The 20204-nt window shown below is 39.5% G+C and overlaps 1 protein-coding gene across 1 annotated transcript in view; it reads left to right on the top strand.

Annotated features, from left to right (window-relative positions):
- LOC137636840 (furin-like protease kpc-1) overlaps positions 1–19651 on the top strand; it is a 25897-nt gene extending 6246 nt beyond the window's left edge. The window contains exons 2-14 of the mRNA XM_068369202.1: positions 991–1176; positions 1866–1973; positions 3462–3584; positions 4632–5258; positions 6088–6231; positions 9872–10046; positions 11024–11196; positions 12126–12377; positions 15011–15111; positions 15802–15925; positions 17016–17119; positions 17397–17557; positions 18959–19651. Coding sequence (XP_068225303.1) covers positions 1009–1176; positions 1866–1973; positions 3462–3584; positions 4632–5258; positions 6088–6231; positions 9872–10046; positions 11024–11196; positions 12126–12377; positions 15011–15111; positions 15802–15925; positions 17016–17119; positions 17397–17557; positions 18959–19146 — 2448 coding nt within the window. The 5' untranslated portion in view covers positions 991–1008 and the 3' untranslated portion in view covers positions 19147–19651. The remainder of the gene's footprint in view (positions 1–990; positions 1177–1865; positions 1974–3461; positions 3585–4631; positions 5259–6087; positions 6232–9871; positions 10047–11023; positions 11197–12125; positions 12378–15010; positions 15112–15801; positions 15926–17015; positions 17120–17396; positions 17558–18958) is intronic.
- The last annotated feature ends 553 nt before the right edge of the window (positions 19652–20204 follow it).

Genomic DNA, 20204 nt, shown 5'->3' with positions numbered 1-20204 from the left:
AGACGCCATATTAATTTGTTTGTTGGTAAAATGATAGACGCCATATCAATTTGTCTCATCCCATACCTTATTATAATGCTTTTATGTTATTTTCCCCAGCTCTATTCTATCTTATATACTTTATGACCTTTCTTATTCACCTACAAATAAATTGTTACTAACATAAACTGTCAATCTTTGCATAGATATCATATTGTAATAGATATCGTGTTTTGGGTTAGAAAGTCAAACTGGTCAACCAGAATAGGCGCCATGTTAATATGACTTTAATTTAGTGATTTAACTTTGTATCTAGAAAGACAGTATAAAATAAGCCAGCCTCCAAAGCAAGTTGTTTTTAAAGGTTTATAGGTCGCTCGTTAATGGCAGGGGCAAGGGACAGTGACGATGCCCTAGAGACTGACCATATATACATACGATCTGAGCTCAAGCGCCTCTCTACCCAATGTAGGACCAGGGAGGGTCAGGTAGTGGCTGCTGATGACCATGCAGGTAGACCTGTGGGCTACCCAAAACCCCTCACAAGGATAATGAAGTTGCAGACACCACAAGAAACTATCGAATTTGAGTGGGTCTCAAACACTAGTCTAGCACATTTCCAAGCAGGAACGTTTCCAATAGACTACCACATTTAGTGTTGTTTCACAGACATCTGTTTTAGCCAGAAGAATTGGTACACCATAGAGATGATCAGTTACTAGAGCGATTATTTGCTTTTCATTAGAAAATGAGACGCCATATTGATTCGTCTCTGCCTTCACCTCGTCCTAATGGTTTTATATTAGTTTTCCTCAGCTCTATTCTATGTCATACATTATATGCCCTTTCTTATTGTTTTTCAGATGAATTGATATTAACAAATAACTATTAGGAATCAAGGTATGGGCAGTTATGGTCAATCTTCCATTCCTCAACTGCATAAAACACACAAAAGACCCCTAACTCATTTCTAAACATCTATAGAGTAACAATTCTTAATCATTCTTTCAGATGAATAATGACTGACACATGCCCGCCAAACTGTGGGTGAGGGTGCCCGGAATGGTGGTGTGGGCAATTGCGGTCATACTCGTATCCTCCGCAGTTGCCCACAACACGCACAAGAACCCCTACCTGGACCCAACGGCGTACCGTGATTCGCGGCTCGGGCTAAGGTATCGCATTCCCCTGGGTCAGGTGAGTTTGATTACCATTTTTCCATGTAAATCTCTCGTATATAATAAAAGGCAAGTGTCTGGCTCTATATATGAATGTATAAATGTATATGTAGTTTTTTTGGTCGTGCTGAGTGCCATTACCAGACATATAACAACTCTGTCTCTTCCCTTCCCTTGGGTATGGGGGAGGAGGATAGTCATACCCTGATGAGAGAGGGCATCCCGAGAGGTACACTATGAAACCACAACTGCCTTGTTGTAGTTAGGAAAGGGGAGGGGGTGGGAAGGGTTGATTCTGTGTATACGTGTGTGTGCATATCTATCTAAATGTTTAGCAGTCATTTTTGACGGTTGCGTATGCTAGTGTCAATAGAATTGTCAGTTGATCTTAATCGATCTTCTATCGAGCTATGGCATTCATTCCCTAGTTCCGTTTCCCTGTACGATTGCCGTCAATTCTCCCAAGAGGTCTGTCGCTACTTCAGGGTGAAGCCCTGCTATGTTTCCAACCACCTGGGCTAGATAAAGCCATTAAGCTGTCAGCTGTATTAGGGACATAACCTGAGGAATCTGGAGAAAACGAAAGCTGAGAGTTTAGTATGACTGATATCTTAACAATGAGGGCCAATGATGAAATCCCATTTGTATATATGATAATACTATAATTATACTTGCAGCAAATGTAAAAAAATTGTTTTTCTGTTTCAGGCAGAAGATACGACGGAACTAAGCGACGACTTGGCTATTCAAATCAAGGGCGGGAAAGAAAGGGCAATTGAGTTGGCGCAAAGCTATGGGCTTGAGTATTTAGATCAGGTTAGTTTATTCATTCTCGTGTTGTTAGTTTTTATACCATCTATTATCATAAGTGTACGTAAGATGGAGACCAAAATAAGAAATAATGAGTGCAAGCAGGCTTAGTGTAGTAAGCAGTTTAAAAAACTAGTTCATCCTTGCCTTTTGCATTCACTGGACTGTTCTGCTTATCATAAAAGTATATAATAAGGAATAGGTATGAATATATGATAGTTTGTCACTAATTCTAGCTATGATACTTTTTTAACTAAATTAAGGAATACAAACTTTTGGGGGTAACCTATTCCCTAGGGAGTACACACATTAATCTCACCTACCTAGGACACCACTTTTCTGGGATGTTTAATAGGGGGTACTGTATGGATGTATAGTGTTGTCTTCCTTATCAAAACTCACACTGTTCTTCTCTATATGTACTGTAACTTATTTCACTTCCTCAATATAAATCTACCCAGACACCTTTACTTTTACCACAACTCTGTTGAAACAAATGTGATCACTTACCCAATAATTTTCAGATTTTTCTCACTTTTGACAAATGAATGGGGATTTCGCAGAGAGCTTATGACTGTTTAACTGCTCATTATGAAGTTCTGGGGTCATCCATTTTCCCTCTGAACTATCTATGTTATGTGTGTTAAGACTTCGAATTATAATATTTCATGTCTTTGATGATCCGGCTGTCAACTTTCTCAGAGAGCTTTTGACCATTCAACTGCTCGTTACAAAGTGCTGATGTCAGCGGTTTTTCCTCTGGACTATTTACTTTACGTTTGTTAAAACTTTGAATTATACGATTTCAGGTGTTTGACGACCCGGCTGTCTCCTTCTCAGAGAGCTTTTAACTGGTGACACTCGTTACAAAATGCTGAGGTCAGCGCTTTTTCCTCTGGGGTATCTAATGTACGTTTGTTAAAACTTTGAATTATACGATTTCAGGTGTTTGACGACCTGGCTGTCTTCCTTCTCAGAGAGCTTTAAACTGTTCACACTCGTTACAAAATGCTGAGGTCAGCGCTTTTTTCTCTGGACTATTTACTTTACGTTTGTTAAAACTTTGAATTATATGATTTCAGGTGTTTGATGACCCGGCTGTCTCCCTTCTCAGAGAGCTTTAAACTGTTCACACTCGTTACAAAATGCTGAGGTCAGCGCTTTTTCCTCTGGGCTATTTACTTTACGTTTGTTAAAACTTTGAATTATACGATTTCAGGTGTTTGACGACCTAGCTGTCTTCCTTCTCAGAGAGCTTTAAACTGTTCACACTCGTTACAAAATGCTGAGGTCAGCGCTTTTTCCTCTGGGGGTATTTAATGTACGTTCATTTAGACTTTGAATCATACGATGTCAGGTGTTTGATGACCCGGCTGTCTCCCTTCTCAGAGAGCTTTTAACTGTTCAAACTCGTTACAAAATGCTGAGGTCAGCGCTTTTTCCTCTGGGCTATTTACTTTACGTTCGATAAAACTTCGAATCATACGATTTCAGGTGTTTGACGACCCAGCTGTCTTCCATTTACGGAAGCCTCGACAGAACCGAAGCAGAAGAGGAAGGTCCAGGAGAGAAACGACGGCCAGAGAAGTAGTCGAAGCCATTGCTAGTGATCCTGAGGTATGTTGACGAATGCATCTTTGAATCTTATGGTTTCAGATTTTGATTTCTATCTTTTTTTTTTCAATAAAATTATAGTAAAAAATCTCTTTATTTTAGCCATCTTAGTATCATCATTGTTATTCCAACTGTTTATTCATTCACATAGAACAAGAGTATTATGCCATTAACTTTAAAAACAAATTTCAAAGAAATTGATGTCCATATGCGGAAAAGGGAGAATAGGGAAAAAACTATCAGGTAAATAAAGATAATATCAGGTAAACACCATAAATCAGTAAACAGAAAAATATGTACAGAATGTATACAAACAACAGTATATGTTAAAGTTAAAAGTTAAAGTTGCGGGTTTTAGGTCTCCCCTGAGACGACCTTCATCATCTCCTCGGGTGACCATGAGCCAGCTGGGACTATCACTAGCCCACTCCAACCTCCTCCCAGGTGCCACCCTGGGGAGTACCCCCGGTAGGAGGTCTCACACTATTCGCGCCTTAGCGGGGACTCAAACTCGGGACCTCTGAAACAGAAGCCCGCGACGCTACCAACCTAGCTATCCAGGGTTAATCAGAATACGATAGATACAAGATAAACAGTGTAATCATATCCACTGAAACTACAGTCATATAGTTCCAGCCAATGAAAGAATTGTATGCACTGTTGACTGATAGGCTGCCTGGATATGATATTAAAACCTTTTGTACTCTTTCTATCTTATGTGGCAAGGAAGGTAGATGCTGCGTGTAAGAAAGGAACAAATGGAGAGAATTCATCTTACAATGATTTGATTTTTTGTATATTAGTTTGCTGTGAGTGAAATATAAAGTGGATTAACTTTCATTAGCATAAAAGGCTGACTATGACCATTTTCAAGAGTCCATAGATTTCATAGACTACTGCTGTTTGATTGATTGATAGCTACGGTGTCCCACATCCAACTTTGGTATGGACACGTACCATTGAAAACCAACTAGAAAATGTATTTAAGGACCCTGTTTAACATGTTAAAATAGTATATTTTCTTCTGATATTTATTTTCTTACTTTAAAGGTCGAGTGGGTGGAACAGCAAGTAGCGCTTTTAAGGGAGAAGAGAAGCCCCTTTGGTAAGAAGAAAGAACAGCAAAACAACTTGTACCGCAAATTCCCAAGGGATCGTTTCGTTTCACGGCAGACTCTGAGACAAGCGCTTCAGAGATCTCTGAGTGAACCTGCTGGAAGAAAACACTTCTCCGCTGAAAAGGGCAGACGAATTGACACCTACTTGAACGACGATTTGGAAGTCGACAGAGTAGTTGACATTGGAAAGAGACATTACTTCGGCCCGTCGACTTCGTCCAAGGATAAGCTGATCCGAGTCCCTCTCTCTCGAAGCGTCGGCTACGGTTTCAAACCTATTCGAACGAGTACTAGGAAGCAAAGCGGGAACAACGAAGATGCCATTAACTCTATGTTTTCTCACTCTCCAAGACAAAGGACGTTTAGAGATGATGTTAAGATGGTCAACATACCACGGAAGGACGGTGTCAACACAAAGGATGGCGTTGATTCTGTCAAGAAACTAGAAAACGAAGCAGTTACCCCTGTTTCAGACGACAGCTTCGGTCTGTGGCTTGACCACCTGGGTGAACCATTCATGGACTTCAATGATCCTTTTTACAGTGACCAGTGGTACCTGGTAAGTAGCAGTACTAGTAGTAATAGTCTTAGTAGTGATGATGGTAGTAGTAAAGCCTTTACAGAACAGATTGTGAATAGGTAGTAGGTTGGCCAAGGCACCAATCACCATTGACTGGCCAGATAGTACTGTACTAAATTGGATACCTCTCTGATTATAGCTCATTTTTTCCTTTGCTTACACATACACCGAATAATCTAGCCTATTGTTTACATATTCTCCTCTTTCCTCATATACCTGACAACATTGAGGTAGACAAAGAATTCTTTACACAAGGGGCTAACTACTGGACTGTAATTGTTCAGTGGCTACTTTCCTCTTGAGGGTAAGGGTAGCAGAAACTCTTTAGCTATGGTGAGCAGCGCTTCTAGAAGGATAATCCAAAATCAAACCATTGTTATTTAGTTTTGGGTATTGCCATAGCCTCTGTACTGTTCCTTGGTCTTCCACTGTCTTTGGTTAAAGTTCTCTTGCTAGATGTTACACTGAGGCACAATATTCTATTTCTTTATTTCCTTACCTCACTTGACTGTTTTCCCTGTTTGAGCCCTTGAGCTTATAATAGCGTCCTGCTTTTCCAACTAGGTTTGTATCTTAGCTAGCAATAATGAGAAATATTCATAACAGTTTAAATATTTGTATAACCAGTTGAAAATTCCTTATACCAATTTAACTTTGCTTAACTCTAATTTGTTAATGTAAATTTAACTGAAGAGATTTTACTTGAAAATGAACAGAATACTCGCATACGCACTTATATGAAAATTCACCACTTCATCTTATAATTCCTTAATGATCGTACCTTATCTCTGACCCTCGGGTCTTCAAGCGTAACACGGGTCAGATGGGACGCGACGGGTATGACCTCAACGTGACCTGGGCCTGGCTTAACGGGTACACGGGTCAAGGGGTTGTACTTTCTGTCCTTGACGATGGCTTGCAGACGACCAATGCTGACATCGCGGAGAATTATGTAAGGAAGTTTAAATTTATTTTAAGTTTATATGATTTATTTTAGTGTATTTTTATTCTTATTGTCATGAAAATTTTCATCTTATATTATTCCATTTTATTTGATTTCTATCATGGAAGTAAATATTAATGCTATTAATCTCCCCACTATAATAAATTGCAAGTCTGTCTGTCTGTCTGTCTGTCTCTCTGTATATATATATATATATATATATATATATATATATATATATATATATATATATATGTATATATATATATATATATATATATATATACATATATATATATATATATATATATATATATATATATATATATATATATATATATATACATATATATATATATATATATATATATATATATATACATAAATATATATATATATATATATATATATATATATATATATATATATATACATATATATATATATATAATATATATACACACATATATATATATATATATATATATATATATATATATATATATATATATATATATATATATACCGTAGATATCTTTCCGGTCACGCTCAGCTCAGCTCTCCCTGTCCCTCGGGTATGGGGAAAGGGAGTAGTCATACCCATGTGAGAGGTAGGGTGCAGGTATTCGCATACCTACCTAAATATCTAGCTGTTTGCAGGTATTCGCATACCTACCTAAATATCTAGCTGTCATTTTTGACCGGTCGCATACACTAAGACGAGTCTGTGTATATTCCGAGATCAATAGGAATATTCCTTCTGACCTATCGGGCGATCCGAGGTCGTAACCTTACAACAGCCATGAAAACTTTGTCATTAATAAATGTGGCCTTAGAAATACCTAGAAAATATAATAAATGAGCTTTTTACTTTGCTCTCTTTAAAACTGTCAAGTGTAAAGGGTACAAATGAGACCTGCGCAACAAACAGTGAGCCGACGTGTTAACGTCCCTGACTGGGGTTCGGGCCCAGTCAAACTCGTTAGTTTCTTTGGTCGCAGCAATCTCATCATACTTGTGAACTAAGGGTGTAAAGGGTTCAAATGAGACCTGCGCAACAAACAGTGAGCCGACGTGTTAACATCCCTGACTGGGGTCCGAGTCCCGCTCAAACTCGTTAGTTTCTTTGGTCGCAGCAATCTCATCATACTTGTGAACTAGGGATGGGGGTGCTTGGGGGAGACTATAGTTCTATCTGCTGAGTCATCAGCAGCCATTGCCTGGCCCTCCTTGGTCCTGGGGGGGGGGGCTTTGGGAAGACTATAGTTCTCAGCAGCCATTGCCTGGCCCTCCTCGGTCCTAGCTTGGGTGGAGAGAGGATTTGGCCGCTGATCATATGTATATGTTTTAATGTTACTGTTTTTAAAATATTTTATTTTGAGTGTTCATTACTTCTCAAATAGTTCATTTATCTCATTATTTTCTTTCCTCACTGGGCTATTTTTCCCTGTTGGACCCCATGGGCTTATAGCATCCTGCTTTCCCAACTAGGGTTGTAGCTTAGCTAATAATAATAATAATAATAATAATAATAAAATATGGTCAATCTATAGGGCATTCTCTTGCTAGCTAGGGCAAATGTCACTGTCCATAGCCTCTGCCATTCATGAGTGGCCTTCAAACCTTTAAAACTGGCTAGTATAATGGGTCCAAATGAGACCTGTGGCATGAACAGTGAGCGAGGAGTCTCTCATCAAGAAGAGTACAGTATCAGCCACAGTCGGTCCCCCAGAAGCCTGTTAAACTTGAAAGCCAATACGTGGACGAGTTAACTCGATTTAAAATGCAGGGAAGAAGTCACGACCCTTGAAGAAGACCGCATGAGGAGGAGGAGGAAGAAGGGGAGAAGGAGGAGGAAGAGGAGGAAGGAGGAAGGAGGGGGGGAGGAGGAGGAGAGGAGAAGAACCCTGTGTTTATGCTGCTTCTGCTGCCAAGATCATGATGACCTGAGGGCGAGTGTGACTCGCGAAAGGGAAAGTACCGAGGCGAGAGTAACTGGAGCCACGATGAACCCAGATTATGACTTGACTTGAGGTCAGGTTGATCTTCCGCAGATTTCGAGTGAGAGAGGAGAGGAGAGGGGTAGAAAGAGAGGGGTAGGGAGAGAAGGAGAGAGAGGGAGAGGGGCTGGGAGAGAAGGAGAGAGAGGGAGAGGAGAGGGGCAGGGAGAGAGTAAGAGGGACAGGGAGATATCGAGAGGAGAGGAGAGGGGCAGAGAGAGAGGAGTAAGGAGAGAGGGAGAGAGGAAGGGAGAAAAGGAGAGGAGCAGGGAGAGAGAGAGAGAGAGGGGCAGGGAGAGAGAGAGGGGGGCATGGAGAGAGGGAGAGTGGAATGGAGTGAAGGAAAAGGACAGGTAGGTAGAGGGATAGGGGCAGGGAGAGAGAGAGAGGGAAGGGAGAGGGGCAGTGAGAGGGGCAGGAACAGAAAGAGAGCGCAGGGAGAGAGTGAGAGTGGCTGGGAGAGAGTTAGAGGGATTTAACACCATATATTAATCTGTATATTTTATTTTGTTTATGTGAATATTTAAACGAGTATTAGTTAGAGAAATCAACTTACTTGACCTTAGTAAATATCTATTTTCAATTTTTATTAGATAGATTTAGCTTAATCGATCTTACAATTTTATATAATCATATTTATAATTCTTCACTTATTTACTGTTATGTTCTGTGTTTTTTAAAGTTTTATTTAATTAACAGTAATTTTATTACTGTATTTTATAATAATTTCAAAACAGTTTTATAATATTTTTTTACTTAATAGTTATTTAACTAAATGAACTTTACAATCATCATAACCTTATTACTATTATCTCTCTCTCTCTCTCTCTCTCTCTCTCTCTCTCTCTCTCTCTCTCTCTCTCTCTCTCTCTCTCTCTCTCTCTTCTCTCTCTCTCTCTCTCTCTCTCTCTCTCTCTCATCAAACGTAGGCCATTGAACTGTACCTACCACCAGTGAATAGACACTTACAACATACCTTAAGTATCTGAGGCAAGCAGCATTTAGTCACAATGAAGACTAAGATATCAACTGATTATTATTATTATTGTTATTATTATTATTATTATTATTATTATTATTATTGGCTCCTGGAATTCACTACCTTTCCAGTAATCAGCAAATGTTTTAGGGATGAAGTTGCAACACCCCCACCCTATTCTACCCTGGCTGCAATCCATAACATGCAACTAAAATACTAAACATTTAATCCTTTGCCTAATTCAATAGAGACACAAAGAGATTCAATGGAACGTGCTTGAAGCTACCGCCTCGCTCGTGGATCGAATCCGGGTGCCTCTACCGATGAAGCGAGTATAATGAGAGCCCCTTTTTATTATTATTACTAGTGTACATGACCTGTCAAAAATTATGGCTAAATATTTAGATAGATGCGCACACACATACAAAGATTCAACCCTTCCCACCCCCTCCCCCTTTCCTAACTACATCCCGCTGGTTCGGCAATTTGTGGGAGAGTATGGTTTCCGAGTGTACATCTTAGGCGATCCCCTCTCACCAGGGTATGACTACTTCCTCTCATTCCTAAACACGACAGGAAAGAAATACAGTATATATATATTTAATCTATAATCTGACACTTGCACTTTATTATATAAGAGAGATTATCATTATTATTATCTTTTCCGCAGGCGCCCAGCGTCAGCTATTCGCTGGTCAAAGACAGGGCCAGATGGGACGACCCATCGCCGAGACTGGACAGCAACTTTTCGAATTCCCACGGCACCTACTGTGCCGGCATCATGGCGGCCATCTCCAACAACTCGGTCTGCGGCGTGGGCGTGGCCTACGACTCCAAAGTGGGCGGTAAGAGTTTTCCTACCGTCGTCTCTCTGAATTCTTGTTTTATGTTTCAGAAATTTAATGTCTTCTTATAACTCTTCTTCTCTGTGTTTCCTCCAATCCCATAGCTCCAATGATACTTTTGTCATGCAGATTATCTTCATGGATACCTCCTTTCAGCATCGGTAATCCTAGAAAATGCAACGCCAGATAGATTTCAACCAAATCAGTCAATCAACCCTTAACTTCCACAGTATGTGGTTATTGGTCATTTCGTAGTTCATACGTATTGGGTTTGAGAACTGCCTACAGTCCATCTACCATGGCATATTGTAACCATAAAGGATATCTTCAGCCCAAGTAGCATTACTTTCTACTCTATACTTTTTATATATTGCTTCTGCTTTCTTCACATCTATAAAGCTATTCAAGAATTATTATTACTACTACTATCTAAGCTATAACCCTAGTTGGAAAAGCAGGATGCTATTACTCCAAAGGCTCCAATAAGGAAAATAGCCCAGTGAGGAAAGGAAATAAGGAAACAGATAGAATTTTAAAGTGTCCTCCTAGAAGAGCTGCTTACCATAGCTAAAGAGTCTCTTTTACCCTTACCAAGTGGAAATTAGTCACTGAACCATTACAATGCAGTAGTTAACCTCTTGAGTTAAGAATTGTTTAGTTAGCTCATTGTCATCAGGTGTATAAGGAAAGAGAAGAATGTATAAATAATAGGCTAGACTATTCAATGCATGTGTAGGCAAAGGAAAAATAAGCCTTAACTAGAGAGGGATTCATTATAGTAATGTCTAGAAAGTCAAAAGACCCAATAACTCTAGCAGTAGTATCTCAACATTCTGACTAGATCAAGAAATGTAAGTCAATCATCAGTGTTAGCTCTTTTATAAATATATCTGTTTTGGTTTTTCCATTTTCATGATATCTAGAATGAGAACCAACACTCTATTTAACCTGTCAATCATTTCCTCTATTCCACAAAGGCGTAAGACTCGTCGACGGGAAAGTGACGGACGTCCAAGAGGCGACGGCCCTGTCCCGCCACATAGATCAAGTGGACATCTTCAGTGCCTCCTGGGGTCCTACAGACGATGGCACCAAACTTGAAGGGCCGAATAGACTTGCACGACTGGCTTTCATCGAAGGGATCACGAAGGTAAGATCTTTGAACGCGAGGAGACCGGCAGAAACTAAAGTATTTATTGATTGGTTCAAAGGTTGAAAGATTGCTTGTTAATGGCGGACCATGTTGTCTTTAGTAAAACCTCTAGAATCGAACATATCGACTACCCGGGATAGCACCAGGGGGAACCTAGTAGTTGCTGCTGATAACTCTAAGACTGTTAAGAAATGGTTTCACCCATGATTGCGGATTGAACAATGGAATAACGGAGAGCGGGTTGTTGACGATCCTCTGAATTGCCTGGCCTGATGCATTCACCCCAAAATCATGACAAAAACACAGTAGTCCATTTTTATAAAGCTCTTTGAAATTAGTCTCCCAGATCTTATAAGATATTTTATCGTGCTAGTTAATCATTTCATTTTGATAATTAGAAAGTTTTCTTAACATAAAATGTAGTTGTGAACTTTAGTTTAATTGTAAAGATAGATTCAACAAACTTTAAAGAAGCCATTTTATATAATTGATCAGAAAATGCCAGATTAATCTCTTGGAAGAGTCTGAAACTTGATCGCGCTTGATTGTATCTAGTAGTGTCTGTAACCTGACTGTCCTTGGGGGCTAGGGATGGGGCATTTCGGGGAGCTTATAAATCTACCTGCTGAGTCATCAGTAGCCATTGCCTAGGCTCTCTGTAGTCCTAACTTGATGGAGAGTGGGCTTGGGCAATGATCTTACATATATATGGTCAGACCTTTAGGATATTGCCGTGTCTTTTGCCTCTGCTGTTCGTGAACGATCTTCAATCCCTTAAACCTCTAGGTAGGAAATTTCTAATTAGGTAAACAGAATGAAATATAAATCTACCAATTCCCTTTTACCAAATTACAAGTATAGATCATCCTACCCATCTTAGGTAACTGACATAAATCACTCGACTCTAATCACCAACCTCTCCACAGGGACGTGACGGCAAGGGAACCATATACGTCTGGGCTTCGGGAAACGGCGGCGTCTTGGGGGACAACTGCAACCTGGACGGATACGCCTCGTCCATATACACCCTGTCCGTCTCTGCCCTGACCGACCTGGGGACTTCGACGTTCTACGAGGAGCCGTGCGCCTCGACTCTCGCCGCCGTCTACGTCGGCGGGGAACACACCTTGGCGGCAGCTAAGGAGAGGAAGAAGCGAAACATGAAGACACTGAGTGTGGTGAGTGTTTATTAAAATCTCAGGGCTGTGTGAAACTAACCCTCTCAGCCTATGAAGCGTCTGTCACACAAAGACAATGGATTAAATAAAAAGTTTGGGATATATAGAATAGTAATTTATCATCATCATCCTCTCCTCCTACGCCTATTGACGCAAAGGGCATCAAATAGATTTCGCCAGTCGTCTCTATCTTGAGCTTTTAATTCAATATTTCTCCATTCATCAGCTCCACGCTATATAGTTCTCAGCCATGTGGGCCTGGGTTTTCCAACATGTCTAGGGCCTTGTGGAGCCCAATTAAACGTTTAGTGAACTATCATCATCATCATCATCTCCTCTTACGCCTATTGACGCAAAGGGCCTCGGTTAGATTTCGCCAGTCGTCTCTATCTTGAGCATTTAAATCAATACTTCTCTCATCTTCTTTAACTTCATGCTATATAGTTCTCAGCCTTATAGGCCTGGGTTTTCCAACATGTCTAGGGCCTTGTGGAGCCCAGTTAAACGTTTGGTGAACTCATCATCATCTCCTCTTATGCCTATTGACGCAAAGGGCCTCGGTTAGATTTCGCCAGTCATCTCTATCTTGAGCATTTAAATCAATACTTCTGTATTCATCACCTACTTCACGCTATATAGTTCTCAGCCATGTGGGCCTGGGTTTTCCAACATGTCTAGGGCCTTGTGGAGCTCAATTAAACGTTTGGTGAACTAATCTCTCATGGGGAGTGCGAAGGATTATAAATTGCTACAAATTTCTTGTATATTTCATATGGTGTCCATTAGGCCTCACAGTTTAGGTAATAATATGTCTTTTAATATACAACAAATATCTTTATAGTTTCGCATCTTATATCTTCGGTTGCTAAAATGCCGATCGAAGTAGCCGAGTCTCTCGCAATGCCTTCCCGTGTTGGTTGGTCTCTCCAGTGCACGTCATGCTGAACCCTATAAGCATGACGAAAGCGTTTCACCAGCATCACGTCTGCCCCTAACTACACATCTTTATCTAAGCATTTCCTTCTTTCTCGCTGTCACTCCTTGGTGCTGTTGGCTTTCCCGGTCCTAGCGCCCTATTATAGAACCTACAGTCCATTTTTTTTATCGTGGCAGATTTGCACCGACTCGCAGCGGTGCCCTTTTAACTGAGAAAAGTTTCCTGATCGCTGATTGGTTAGAATTATCTCGTCCAACCAATCAGCGATCAGGAAACTTTTCCGAGCTAAAAGGGCACCGCTGCGAGTCGGTGCAAATCTGCATCGCTAAAAGAAATTGACTCAGGGAACACAGAAGAAGGGGGATAGACCCAAATTAGGGGTTTTGCTGGCCGACGCGGTAACGTCCCTGACTGGCGAATGTCAGACTGGTGTTCGAGTCACGCTCAAACTCGCTAGTTTCTTTGGTCACTGCAACCTCTCCATCCTTGTGAGCTAAGAATGGGGTGTTTTTGAGGAGCCTATAGGTCTATCTGCTGAGTCATCAGCAGCCATTGCCTGGCCCTCCTTGGTCCTAGCTTGAGTGCGCCAGACTGGGGTTCGAGTCCCGCTCAAACTCGATAGTTTCTTTGGTCGCTGCAACCTCTCCATCCTTGTGAGCTAAGAATGGGGTGTTTTTGGGGAGCCTATAGGTCTATCTGCTGAGTCATCAGCAGCCATTGCCTGGCCCTCCTTGGTCCTAGCTTGAGTGGAGATGGGGCTTGGGCGCTGATCATATGTATATCTGCTCAGTCTCTAGGGCATTGTCCTGCTTGATAGGGTAATGTCACTGTCCCTTCCTCCTGCTATTCATGAGGGGCCTTTAAACCTTTAAATGAATGGCATAAATAGTTTATTTCATTGCCATTGTTTGTTTAATAATGGCCTTTCATGTTTGCTTGGCCAAAACATACAGACAAACATCTCATCAGTAGGCCTATGGGCCTAATTGTTTGTTTCTAATCTTTCATCATCTTCCTACTGTTTATTTTCGTCCTGGACGTGTTTTGGTGTTGTTTACAATCTGTTATCTTGTAAGATCTCTCTCTCTCTCTCTCTCTCTCTCTCTCTCTCTCTCAAATTATTTTCTTTGTAATATTTTGTATCCTCTCTCTCTCTCTCTCTCTCTCTCTCTCTCTCTCTCTCTCTCTCTCATTTAGGTAAGTTTCTCCCTCTCTTTTTCATAAGTCTCTCTCTCTCTCTCTCTCTCTCTCTCTCTCAAATTATTTTCTTTGTAATATTTTGTCTAACTGGCTCTCTCTCTCTCTCTCTCTCTCTCTCTCTCTCTCTCTCTCTCTCTCTCTCTCTCTCTCTCTCATTTAGGTAAGTTAATCCCCTCTCTTTTTCACAAGTCTCTCTCTCTCTCTCTCTCTCTCTCTCTCTCTCTCTCTCTCTCTTCTCCTCAGTTTAGATTATTATCCATTTTCTATGATTAGAAATAAATACCGTTTTCTATAATAGTAAACAAAATGGGTACCTATGATAAAATGAACATGACCTTTCTGCTGTTACTACATCTACATTTTTCTGAAATATACATTAAATAAAAAACCCCCTACATCCTTCTAATGCTATTTTAAAACCAAATATACAATATAAATACAAATTAAACATTCAAATATAGTTAAAAACTACATTTTTATTCAATTTCTCGATCAGATAGTACCAGAATTGGACGGCCATTGCAATAAGGACTTTCAAGGTACATCTGCAGCTGCCCCGCTTATGGCAGGAGTAGTAGCCCTCGTTCTACAAGCGAAGTAAGTCATAAGGAAATGAAAATAATTCTATTTTATTATAAAATAGGCCTATAATGCTCTTAGGCATATGGAACATCTTTAGGTTTCGTCAAATGTTTTTTTTTAGATTGTTGGTATTTATAAAAGATAACTCTAAGGTTTTTATATAATAAATATTCGTGATTTTCTGGTATAACTTAATGAATGTTTTTAACTGTATAATCTTTAGAATATTAATAAACCTTTTTGGAAACTATTTAATTTTGTTTTGGTCATATTTATTAATCTGTTCTATTTCTTTTTATTAACCTATTGGCTTCCATAGTAATAATAATAATAATAATAATAATAATAATAATAATAATAATAATAATAATAATAATAATAATAATAATAATAATAGTAATAGTATTAATGATAATAATAATAATAATAATAATAATAATAATAATAATAATGATATAATAATAATGATATTAACAATAATAATAATAATAATAATAATAATAACAATATTAATAATAATAATAATAATAATAATAATAATAACAATAATACCGTATGGTATACGAGTGAAATATCATCATGTGAGTCGCGGGTGTATCGGCGAACTAGTTTTATAATTCAAGGTATATAAGGCGTGCACCTACTTGTGTAATAGATAATCATATAGATAAGTAAAGTTAATGATATTGCTTTAAACTACTCCAGCGGGAACCTCACTTGGAGAGACACGCAGCATCTCGTGGTCCGGACGTCCGAGCCGACTCCCGAAGCCCTGCTGGAACCCGGCTGGGGGACTAACGGCCGCGGCAGGAAGTTCCACCTGTTCCAGGTCAGTTACTTTCTGTGGATGTCAATAGGAACTCAAATCTATATGAATGCATGTATAATATTTATTAGTTAGTCCTTTGTAATCCGTTTTCTTTACCATAGTCTTCTTCCATTGTTTCGGAGTAGAGTTCTTTTTCTTGATGGTGCACTGGGGCACACTATCCTATCCTATTTCTCTTCCTCCTTCCTTTGTTTTTATAGTTTATATAGGAAAGATCTATTTTAATGTTATTCTTCTTGGAATATTTTATCTTAATTGTTCATTACTTCTCTCGTAGTTTATTTATTTCCTTGTTTCCTTTCCTCATTGGGCAGTTTTTCCAGTTGGATCCTTTGGGTTTATAACATCCTGCTTTTCCAACTAGGGTTATAGCTTAGCTAGTAGTAGTAGTAGTAGTAGTAGTAGTAGTAGTAGTAGTAGTAGTAGTAGTAGTAGTAGTTTGTCTGCAATAGCAGATATAAACCTATAGTTTGAGTTCCATAGTCTGTCTTAACACATTCTCTTCTTTCCTCATACACCTGGCAACACTAAGATAATTGAAAAATTCTTCTTCACTAGGTTAACTACTGCACTGTAATTGTTCAGTGGCTACTTTCCACTTGGTAAGGGTAAAAGAGACACTTTGGCTATGGTAAGCAGCTCTTCTAGGAGAAGGAAACTCCAAAATCAAACCATTGTTCTCTTAATGGGTTAACTACTGCACTGTAATTGTTCAGTGGCTACTTTTCACTTGGTAAGGGTAAAAGAGACACTTTGGCTATGGTAAGCAGCTCTTCTAGGAGAAGGACACTCCAAAATTAAACCATAGTTCTCCAATCTTGGGTAGTGCCATAGTCTCTGTACCATGGTCTTACTTGGGTTACAGTTCTTTGGCTTGAGGTTACACTCAGACACACTTCTATCTGTCTTCTTATTCCCTGTTGGAGCATTTGACATTATAGCAGCATGCTTTTCCAACTGTTTATAGCTTAGGTAGTAATAATAGTAATATTTCCAGTGTTCTTATCAGAGTAGAATCCTCATCTATAATCAAAATTCCCTTGACTGTTTTATTGAGGGTTTAACTAATATTCCATTGTAACTTTGACAGGGCTTTGGTGCTGTAAATGCTGGCAAAATGGTGGAAGCTGCGCTCGGGTGGAAAAACGTCGAACCTCAGAAGATTATCGTTCTTCCGATGTTCAGCGGACACAGGTATTTGTCAAGCTAAGGTTATTGCATATATAAAGTAAGACCTCAAATATCCTGGTAAATAGAGCCAATATTTGAATCAAATTACAACAGAAAATGCCATGAAATTGAACAGTTTTATGTATGCTTGAGATAAACATGCACACTAAGTTTATGACTGTACCGTACATAAATGGTTTTACATAGTAGAACAGGACCTTTATTATACCAAATTTAATAATAAAAACCCTATAAAGATATATGAGTCTGAACTGATAGCATCAATTGATTATCACTACAGGATTTTCCATCCTTTCAATTGGATGAATGTCACCCAGTCAGTCGACTCGTCCGACGTCCCATCTTCCCAGCGCATGACGTCCGTCGAACACGTCGTCGCCAACATAACCCTCGTTCATCCGAGAAGGAAGCTTCTCACCATCTTTATTGTATCGCCGTCGGGTAAGATTGCCAATTACGATTAATCCTTTAAGTATCTTAATTATCCTGTGTGTTAAAATATGGTCATATATTTGCTATAAGTATTACTATGTACTGAAGCATGCGAGGCATTACTGGTAGTATCTGTGTCCGCGCGGACTCTGCTGCTGATGTCTGACGTGTACTTGTTTACACATATATGTCCCATTGATTACCGCGTACCCCCAGTGACTTAGTGATATCTATATACTGTATTTATTTCATCAATGTATTCCTTAGCAATTTCCATGTATCCAAGAACCCTAGTGAGACCTATTCATATAAGTACCCTCATATTAATTTGTGTACATAAGATAAAAAAGCTATCAGTGCACAATATGTACGAATCATTATGACACCAAGAAACGAAAGACATTGAAATTACGGTGACCAGAGTCGTGAACTAACCACAGCCAGGCCTGCCAATCCTCTCGAAACGGCAGCGGTTGACTGAATGGTTACATTAAGTACTGGAGAGTGCACCGATACTTTGTGTATCTTGTGTACATTGCTAATAAATGAGGCCTATTGGAAGGAGTGGTAGGTGACGTAGAAATAAAACACAATTTTATGTTAATTATCAGTTGGTTTATTATATCGTGGTAGATATAGTCTTCTATAATATATCAGCAAATATAAAAGGCACTATGTAGATACAACTAGCTAACTATAGTCCATTTCTTTTAGCGATGCATATTTGCACCGACTCGCAGCGGTGCCCTTTTAGCTCGGAAAAGTTTCCGGATCGCTGATTGGTTGGACAAGATAATTCTAACCAATCAGCGACCAGGAAACTTTTCCGAGCTAAAAGGGCACCGCCGCGAGTCGGTGCAAATATGCATCGCTAAAAGAAATGGACTATAGTTGATTGACTAAACAGAACAGAACTAAGGGCATTCACTGTAATCAGCCTTATATATAGACATAGGGAACATACTAGTATCATACCAAAACATGTGGACCCTTCTACATGTAAACAAACGATCGACCGTGAGGGTCCCCGCGGCTCTGGAAACTTCCAGCGTGGTCTGTGTACAGTATGTACGGAGAGGGTCAAAATATATAGCCTTGTTAGTTAGAGCTACATATTTCCATAAGGTTTTTATGTACCTGAGTACCCTAAAGAGTGCTATTGAATCCTATATAAGATGATTATATACATATATCTATGATATATTTTCACTGTTCATTTATTCTTTGTTCGTCCATTGATTTAGTGATCTAAAGATATTCCTGAGAATATAAAGTAGTTTTCATGATAATTTTTTTTTATATATCCAATATCTTGCAAGAAATTAATCTATTGCTTTACCCAGATACTTATTTTCATCAAATGAATCTAGGACAAAGTTGAATACAGCAGTTTTTACTTCTTCCTCTCAGGCACAACGTCGCAGGTACTGACCCACCGCGGCCCGGACGAGAGCAAGGACGGCTTCAGGTCCTGGGGCTTCATGTCCGTGCACTTCTGGGGAGAAAGTCCCGAAGGAGCTTGGACGGTAGCCATCAAGGATGATTCGGGGGAGACGGGATACTTGAAGAAAGTTGAGCTGACGATCTTTGGATTCTAGCGAAATCTACGCTGAATTTCCTCGTAGTGCTGAGCTGACGATCTTTGGATTCTTCAGACATCTACACTGAACTTCCTCGATTAAGCCGCTGAGCGGACGAGCCTTGGATTCCAGAAAAATCTACGCCGAATTTCGCTGCGAAACTTCAGAACTCCTCTGCCTCATGTGGCCCCTTTAACCATATATTCTCTGTGGGATATCAACCTTGATTCTACTTCCTGACTTTGCAGGATTTAAAGTCAGACTGATTCTGTGATCTGATTCTTCCTTGATAAACTCATCCTTGATACTATATTTTGACTTTGCAAGATCCAAAGTCAGACTGATTCTGTGATCTGATTCTTCCTTGATAAACTCAACCTTGATACTATTTTTTGACTTTGCAAGATCCAAAGTCAGACTGATTCTGTGATCTGATTCTTCCTTGATAAACTCATCCTTGATACTATTTTTTGACTTTGCAAGATCCAAAGTCAGACTGATTCTGTGATCTGATTCTTTCTTGCTGATAAACTAATCTCACTACGATTGCGTTTGATTCTTGGCGGGAATCCTAACTCCAGATGACGTGCAAGTGCGTCGGAGAGACGGCGTGCGCGGATGCAACAAGGGAAGGCTTCTAAAGGTCTTACGCTATTGCGATTTTCTCTCGTCTTGATTTGTTTAGTATCATGAAGAGGACTGTATGTATGGAAGCTATAGGCTGCTTAGTATATAATAATTGTTTTTTATACCAGCTTGTACCCTAATAGAATAGGAGACTACAAGTGTAGCAAGGTGAGAAGAATAAAGCCTTCTGTGGGCCGTAAGATGTTGACCAATGTACGCAAGAGGGGTTATGTCAAAGCGAACATTGTCAATGTCTCATGCTGGTCAAGCAATTTTCTGCTATATTCGAGAATATTACTTGAATTTTCATAGGTCTATGCTCAATACAGTTGAGCACAGAACTAAACTTATATATATATATATATATATATATATATATATTAAAGACTTGGGACTAATTTGCCACACCTGGTTTTCTTCAGGCAAATATTTAGATAAATTTAGAGTTT

The sequence above is a fragment of the Palaemon carinicauda genome, unplaced genomic scaffold, assembly GCF_036898095.1.
Source record: "Palaemon carinicauda isolate YSFRI2023 unplaced genomic scaffold, ASM3689809v2 scaffold402, whole genome shotgun sequence".
Taxonomy (NCBI): Eukaryota; Metazoa; Arthropoda; class Malacostraca; order Decapoda; family Palaemonidae; genus Palaemon; species Palaemon carinicauda.
Note: the sequence above shows the minus strand (reverse complement) of the source record. Positions and strands in the feature narration are given on the sequence as shown.